General features: G+C 35.1%; 1 protein-coding gene across 1 annotated transcript; it reads right to left on the reverse strand.

Moving 5' to 3' along the window:
• Positions 1 to 2,408: 2,408 nt before the first annotated feature.
• LOC113063311 (beta-sarcoglycan-like) lies at positions 2,409 to 6,596 on the reverse strand. The gene is made up of 6 exons (XM_026233615.1): positions 6,468 to 6,596; positions 5,089 to 5,298; positions 4,579 to 4,764; positions 4,285 to 4,476; positions 3,923 to 4,054; positions 2,409 to 3,595 (listed from the first exon to the last, which is right to left on the reverse strand). The coding sequence occupies exons 1-6, from the start codon at positions 6,480 to 6,482 to the stop codon at positions 3,401 to 3,403; spliced, it is 930 nt and encodes a 309-aa protein (XP_026089400.1). The 5' UTR covers positions 6,483 to 6,596; the 3' UTR covers positions 2,409 to 3,400.
• Positions 6,597 to 8,950: the final 2,354 nt, after the last annotated feature.

An 8,950-nucleotide genomic window follows, 5' to 3' on the forward strand; every position in this document is an offset into this window, starting at 1 on the left:
ATTCTGCTGATGTTATTTTAACTTAAAATATATTTTTTATGTTTCAGACTACAGCCCTCCCTGGCTACACTTGCATCAGAGTTGGTGACAGTTTTATGTTCCTGAAACGTTCTTGGACTGTTCTACAAATCCTTACCAGGCTTTGACTTTTATTACACCAAAATAAAATTCTTGTTCAGAAGTTGTTTGCAATTTCTGAAAGGCTGTTTTTAGAGGAATGTACACTCCAAGCCCATGCCCATGCTACTGTATGTCATACTCATCGCACATATACCTTAAATGACTGCTTGTTTTGTGTTTTATATGGTCAACTTTAATCAGTTTAAATATGTCTACAGACTTCTACAGGGTTCATTTTGCACATTGTCTGTTTTGTAATGCTATGGTTAATTTTCTTCTCTCTTCATCTCATCTTTCTCTAACACATACAAAGACTGATTCTTCCATTTTGATTCCTTTTTTTTTTTGAGAAAGCATTTGAATTATTGCTTGGGAAATACCCCCTTGGTCTTCTCTTTGCTGTGTATTTGCTGACACTTTTTTTGTATAAATGAAAGTACAATGCCAGTTTGTGAGTTTGTTAAAATACAGATATTTATAATAAAGTTAATGACTGGCAAAATTGCCAGTTCTACTGTTTAAAACAAAATCAACTACAGTAATGAAACTGTAAAATTACAGTACATTGCTGGAAACCCTGCTGCCAGTATATTACTGTTAATTTCCAAAAAAGCTGTAATTCAGAAAATGGTAATACAACTGTAAAATTACGGTACACTGCTGGAAACCCTGCTGCCAGTATATTACTGTTAATTTACAGGATTTTTTTTTTACAGTGGTACTCCTGCGACACATAGATATTTTAGATGTTTTTTTTCAGCATACAGCAACTGAACGTCAGGTGCCCAGGAGGTGCATTCCTGTTTTCCACTTGATAGGGTCCTACTGCTTGATCGGCCCTTTTTCAAAATCAATGACAGGCTCTTCAGAGCATTACTTCCCAACCAAAGGTGCAGAAGCCCCTTTAATTTTACATGACCAGAGCTGAGAAGACCCAGAGACTGCAAGGCATTATTGGAAATGTTCAAAGAAACCACAGTTGCTGGGTGCATGTGGGCATCTCAGTCAGACCCAAAGAAGAGCAGTTCAGGAGAGGACCGTGCTGGCACAGGCAGGGAACAGGACAGGCAGAGGTGGGGACAGAATGTGTCCCGCAGAGGTGGAGGAGCAACACTGCTGCACTGAGCTGGACGCTGACATTATTGTCAGCCCTGAATGATATAAACAACAAATAACAGATTGGAGAAGTGAAAAAGTACCGATGACAAAATATGACACACTCACATTTGTATGGTACAATACAGATAGAAAACACATTTATTTATCTACTGAGCTGTTAGGACGAATACCTGAAATCCAGTGCTGCACCATAAAACCAATAACATCAATATGCACACACACATATATACAGTTGAAGAGAGTCTAAATTATTAAACACCAGTCCTTCAGTTGCCTAAGCTCAAGGGAAAATTCAAGTAAAACTTATACAATTCAAAGCTGAATGAAAAAAATATATAGTAGAGGTAGGGTAGGGCAGCAATTCTCCACTCGGCACAGGCAAACTTCTGTCTGTACTTACGAAAAATTCCCAACAAAACACTGAGACCAACTGAGAAATTCTTTGACTTTTAACTTCAACTTACCAAAGATCGAAGTCTGAAAAGCATTGTGGCCCCACACACACTGATGATGGCTTAGGCCGAAACGCGTCTGTGTAAGACATGTAAGACATGGTTCGAATAAATTTATAAAATAGAGTGCGTTTTTTTTCTCTTTTATACCACACACACTCACACAAAGAACAATCTTTCTACAATCACTCAAGTTAATGTCTTACTCAGGTTTGTTCCCTCCCAAGCATTTTAAGGATAAAATACACAAATAAATATATTTAATATTGAATAAATAAGAACAAACTGTTTTACATACGTATGCACTGATACATAAGTGAATTGCCACTAGATCATTGACCAAAATGTATAATTGACAAGTTAATTATTATCTTTACTCAGTAGCCACATAATATAGTTAGCAAATCTAATATTTGTCATTGTTGTGATGGATTTTTTTTTTTTCAATCAAAACCGTATTTGCATTTATTAACAAAAACACTGATAAATAGAAGCATTTATTTTCTTCTTTATTCAAATTATTTGGACTGGCCTTCTAACTATGCTGAAAACACCTTAAACCATAGAAAGTTTAAAAATGGATGACAATCTGTTGGTTTCAGGTTGACAGACTAATCCATTATAGGGTTGAAAAGAAAGTCACATCTGACAGTCTTAGAACATAAGATTTTGGCTTTGACATCACAATAAACAATAAATACCACACATATACCCAGATAAACCAGGTCAAGAAGGTTATATTGCACAAAATATCACACTCAGATAAATCAATTATATATCAAAGAGGTTTCCTTTTTTTATCTTCTCAAAAGATACACTGGTAAACACCTCTAAACAAAAATATGTTCCAGAAGTGATGCGTCGCCACTGTTTCAGGATCAGACTAAGTGTTGCTTATTTCACTTGACTGTGATCGAAGACTATTACAAATGAAATGAAAAGCAAAAGGCCCAAATCATGACAATTTGTGTTAAAAAAAACCAACCCTGAAAACATCTTAATGACATCTGAGCTGTTAAATAAAATTGGCCCCTTTAAATCACCTCTTAAAAGTCTTCTAAAGCCCCACTGGCCATATAGAACAATGCAGAAGGTTTATGACACATACTATTTTAAAACTTGTATCAGTCAAACAACACCCCTCTTTTCATGTGCCAATCTGATAGTTATTAGTGACAGGAGGGGATAGTAAAAGAGTGTAATAAAACTGCTCAGAAAATCACTGGACCCAATTACTCTGCTACAATACAATATATAAAGCACATGCAGTGAAGACTGAAAGTAGGCTGCTTATAGGCTGCAAAACACTGAATACACAGGGAGCTGTCGCCCATAAAAGAAAACCGTTCTCTTTGTGCTGGGTCGGATTTATGGTTATTAGGGAGCCATCATCATCATAGAGGTGTGTGTGTGTGTTTGTGTGTTCTTAGACCTCTAATAATGCTGAATGGGAGTATAGAAGAAACTGTCCTATTGGGTGGGAGTGTTAGGCCCAGATAGTGTGTTTTTTGTGTATTACGCGTGTATAAACTAATAATTATTATCCAGTTTTTAGGGAAAAATTATATAAATAAATAAATAAATAAATGTATATATATTATCATCTTTGTAACTTTTGCCAGTTCACTCTTAATATTCATAAGAAGGCATTAATAAGCATGTGTATGTGTTTTCCAGTGGTCGTCCTTTGTCTTTCATTAGTGTGCTGCTCAACACGGATTGTCGGATGTTTGGCAGCCCATGTTGGAGTATTTGACCTGCACTTTGAATAGTGTGCCGTCTGCACACATGCAAAGTTTATACCTCTCCAGACCCTCATTGAAGTACAGGTCTCCCCTTAAAGAGGAGTTTGGTATACGTGAAGGACTGAACATCACTGAGCCATTTAGAATGATGCTGTTTTCCTGTATAGAAAGACAAAAAAAAAAAACTTTAATACACTCAAATTATATGTTTACATTTACACTACCATTCAAAAGTTTATACACTATAGTTAGAAATTATAGCGATAGTAATTAGAAATTATATCATTATATCATTATATTTAGTATAAGTACTAAATCAGCATATTAGAATGATTACTGAAGGATCATGTAAAACTGAAAACTGAAGTAATTACTGATATCTTAATGGATGATGATCTTATTTAGTATTTTTTTTTTTTTTGAGAAAAAAGTTAACATGCAACTAAAAAAATTAAGAAAAACTTTTTAAATCTTTTAACTACTTACCGCTTTTAGCTCAATGTCACCACCCATGCTGAACTCCACGGTTTTGCCCATGATGTAAACTCCCTCATTGCCACGGATAATGGCCTTACCATCTCCTTTGATGGTGAGGTCAGACGATGCGTTACTTGTGATCTGCAAAGGACGGCACTGAGTCACGGTACAAACACAACTCATGTGTGTCTAATCAAAAGACCTAGATTAAGACGATCATAAATCTCATGTTAAAAGTCTTTTCATATGTGAGACTTGTCCTGACATATAAGTGATACATGCCATGTGATCAGGCACTACTATTTTAATTTGTACTCAGTTATTCAAGTTTCATAAGTCCGTGAGTCAGGACTACGAGTACTTTTGCTTACTCTCTCAGTAGAGGCTTTCTTCACGTTGAGAACCTTGACCTCTTTGGGCAGGTGGAACTCATGGTTGTCGAAGTCAGTGCTGAAGAAAGTCGTTTGAGTGCGGGGGTCAGTAAAGGAAATGCCCAAGTCACTGACGATAGACGTCTTGTCTTCCTCTACGCTCAGCTTGGTGTTGCCCTGCTGGAACACCACCTGTAACTCACACAGAGAACACCGAAATCAATACACTTTCTCATGTCATCACTCAGAGCATACAGACTTGTTGAAAGAAAGTCAGATCCTATGCTGACTGACTGGATTATTGTTGCCAGTAATGACAAGGTCCTGGTCCTTCCTGCCGCCCACTGTGCTCTTGTGTAGAGGGTGGATAACGCCCATATCAGCCTTCTGTTTGAAGCGTAGCAGTCCACTCTCGTGAAACTCCATACTTTCACAACCTCCAGGACCTATCCGTATCACTGTCCATATCACCAGTGTTATCTATAAAACACAGATAATGTATAACAGTCTCTGTATTCAGTGAGCAGTAGAGATGTAACTCAAGTGATCTGAATGTTTTCTTATCTTACTTATTATGATCAATATTAAAAACAGTTGTGCTGCTTAATATATATTTTTTCAGAATTCTCTGATGAATAGAAAGCTCAATAAAAAACATTTCTTTGAAATATAAATCTTTCATGATATTATGCTTTTGTTTTCACTTATGATCCATTTAATGCATCCAAAATTATTTGATGCTAGTTTTTGAGTATATCATATCATTTTAATATCACAGACACAACAAAGAACTGATAAACTCACAATGAGGTTGATGAGCGCAAGCAGAAAAAGTAGGATGATAATGCCAATGGCAATGATGCCCTTGCGACCCCTCAGTCCTGTTTTGTGGAGCCGCTCCTCCTCAATCGGAACATATCCAGCCTTAAAATTACTGTTGTGCTCTTTATTAACTGATCTACACTCAATAGACTTCTCCCTCATGGACTTCTTCACAGGAGCATTTGGGAATTCCTGTGGATATAAGGAAAAGAAGAAGGTATATGATGTCAGATGGTACAATTAATGTCTGTTTTACAAGACACTCCATTACTGCCACCAGTGGTTTACCATACAAGAACCCCTCCAAAGCTTTACTTAAACAATTTTCAATTAAGATATTTTCTAGGCTGCAGTGATGAGTTTGGGTGTAAAATATCAGTTATGCCAGTATGCATTAATATTATTATGGTAGACCAAACGTACTTAAGCCACAATTAAAATTTGTATTTTTCCAATTACCTTCCACCATCTGTTTCCAAGGTAAATTTTTAGTAGATACAAGATCTGTTATCCTCAAGTTCACTGAAGTGTTTCAGCATAATAATAACCAATGGTGTAGTTCATTTTAGCATGTTCACTAATAATTGACAACCACACAATGTCAAATACTTTTACATTTTGTTCTAAACAACATTTTTTATAATTGAATTTTTAACATATCTATTTGTGATTATGCTTAAAATACATATTCAAGTTTTATATTTCATTACATTTTAATATTTTATATTTAATTACGTTACTCAGAGTTAGTTTTAAGCATGTCTTAAGTGCCGTAATACTTTTGAGACCAATACTAGTTTATATTCTCAGTAATTAATAATCATATAATATAATTCATAATGGATACAGCACTAGATAGTGGCAAACGATTTTCAAGTTAAAGGGAGTAATAGGGTAGGCTACAAAGGAGTCTCTAATTTGGAAATAAGCAAAAAAAAAAAAAAAAAAAAAACATATTCTAGCATATCACAATTTTTTTTTTTTTTTTAAGCAAATAGATATTCTTTTAGAATTAATTAATAATAAATGCACATTCATGCTATTACAGTGTGACGGTGACGGCTAAAAAAGAAAGCAGTGTTGCTGTCTTCAGGAATGCAGCAGATGAGTCCGTGTGTCTGTGTGCCTAAAAATAAAATGACACAGCTCTATCCTCTATAATAAACACGAGCGAATGCTTTTGATTTTAGAGCTCCAACGTATCAATATTCAGTATAACAACAGCAAACTGTAACCCTGCAATATTAATTCACAGACATGGTTTCAATTTTAAAGTTATTATACATCGCTCGTTTTAACGCTCAAAATCGCTTGAAAAGCAATGCAAGAGAAAAGATAAAAAATTAACGCTGAAAACAGACCTGCACTGACGCCATGTTGAGTTTCTCTCTCTCTGCCAGCAGCTTCTTTACTGTCTATGGGAGAAATCCATGGAGAAACCGAGAAACCCCAAACCACTGCGAGAGAACCGTTATCATCTTCTTCTCTTTTTTTTGGCGGAAGGCAACTACTTTTTAAAGTGCATAACCGCCACCCGCTGTACTGGAGTGTGGACCAGAGATTCGTATTTACTTAAAAATAAACTCATGTTTTAATCTTATTCTTTGCATCTTATATTTAATGCAGTGACAAATAACATGGTCATCTTCCATTTCACTATCACACAAACCTGAGGGATGATTCCTCAATAAAAACATTGTTTTATTTAGCCCAGTGTGACCTAACTTCATTCTAGATATTATCATTTGCTCTCTGGGAGTTCTTCTATTCTTCTGGGAGTTGTTGGTATGACTTGGCCTTGCAGTGATTCTACATTTACATTACTAAGTTCAGTATTTTTTATCAAATAAATGTGAGCATAAGAGACTTTCAATATTTATTTTGCAACTAATCATAGATGCAGCCTTGGTGAACATAAGAGACTCAAAAAAAAAAAAAAAAAAAAAAACAAGCCACCATTTTTTTTTTTGGTGTATGTGCTTGTTAAGGTGCTTTATTTGTCTGTGCTAACTGGACAAGTCATTTAAGGTGCTATTCTTTCTATTTTTTAGTATGCAGTATTTTTGTATATTTATGTTATTTATCTCTACAGTAGGAATTAGGTTCAAACAGAAAATCTGTTGTGTTGGTCACACTCTAAATAGAAGTGCTGTAAGCAAAGTGTTTCTACTGAACCCTCGTTAATTTGTTTAAAAAAAAAACTTTTACAGAATGCACCGAATGCATTTTCACTTTAAGGTCAGTTTTAAATGTCAGTTTAATTATTTACTACTGTCGTTGCTATTTTTTTTTTTTTTTTTTTTACTTCAGTACAAAAAAATCATATTGGAATGTTTTTAGTGTAAGATTAAACTGTTAAAAACCCCAACCTTGCAGTATAATTTTAAGGCGCTCTGTTCTCCTAATTTATCCTAATTATGTTTAAATTCATGTTCTGTATCAAGGCAAGTACTTTGTTATCTCTTATCATTTATTAAATTTGTCTAAACATGAAGATGTGTGAGAATCACCAGTAACAGACATAATGAATGGTTTTAAACTGTTTAAGGGGGAAAAAATGACTCAGCAGTGGTCATATCATTAATGCATGTATATAACTGCTTCGTTGACCTTGAGTCACAATAGATATAAAGGAAGTCAAAGTTACATAAAAGGTGGGTTACACTGACTGACGTCATTATGAAAGGTCACCTAGTTCAAACACAAAAAAAACTAAAAAACATTGTTCTGGCTGTACCCACTTCCACTAGAGGTCGCTCTCATCCTACTTAACTGAGAAGGATGCAGATAGATTAAAGTGCATATTGCTAGCCATTCTTCCATGGAAATTTAATTAAATATTTTTTAGGTATATGTTTTTCAACTAATATTTATATTTCATTATTATTATTTTTTTTGTTAGAAAAAGAAAACTGAATAAAGTTTTGTTTTACATGCGTCTTGCATCATGGGGTGCTACCATGTGGAGATCATGTGACCAGCTATTAATCACTTTATCTATGTAACTCTGTTACTTGACATTTTTTTTTTCCAGAGAATAAATGAATCATGGCTGACTATGCATTTCTATAATGACACTGGTAATACTGGTGTAATGTCAAGATGCACAAACAAAATATTACTGACTGTTCCTTTGAAGGTATTTTCCACTGTAATAAAAATAGAAAAAGAAAAAAAGGAAAAAATACAGGAAATTTTCAAGAGCGGAGCCATGAAATAAAATAAATTGCTAGGTAGGCCATGTCTATGATTACAGGAGAGTGGATTCATTGAGACACTCTCAACCACACAGCATCCACACACAAGGCAGCATTATATAGTTGCTATGGCACTGGAAAACCTCCTGCTGTTCTAGGATGAGAGGACGGTGAGTAATGTAATTGTAGAATCACTGCAAGGCCAAGTCATACCAACAAATTATAAAGCAGGGTCCAGTAATACAGGCAGATGCAGCATGAACACATACTCAGTGGCTACTTTTCATTTTGTGAAATAAGCAGATGTTGTATTTTGCTAGATGTGATAGAAATACCCCAACCAGCATTTATTCTGAGCACAGTTGCTGCCAGACCTGGACTGTCCTCTGTAGCAGACTGAGATCTGAGACCTCCATCAGACCAATGATAGAATAAGAGTGGCATATGCTTAAATCTCTTGCTACTGTACAGGAACTGATCATTAATTGGTCATAAAATAACACTGATATATTGGAGTTCACATACATTTTTTTAAACTGCACTGTGAATATATACAGTAGCCTATATATGGACAAAAAAATGTGTGAGGAAACAAAAGTAACCAGCCATCACTAACCTTTTCTGAACTGAAGACTATAATAAGCTGT

Source organism: Carassius auratus, chromosome 45, assembly GCF_003368295.1.
Source record: "Carassius auratus strain Wakin chromosome 45, ASM336829v1, whole genome shotgun sequence".
Classification (NCBI taxonomy): Eukaryota; Metazoa; Chordata; class Actinopteri; order Cypriniformes; family Cyprinidae; genus Carassius; species Carassius auratus.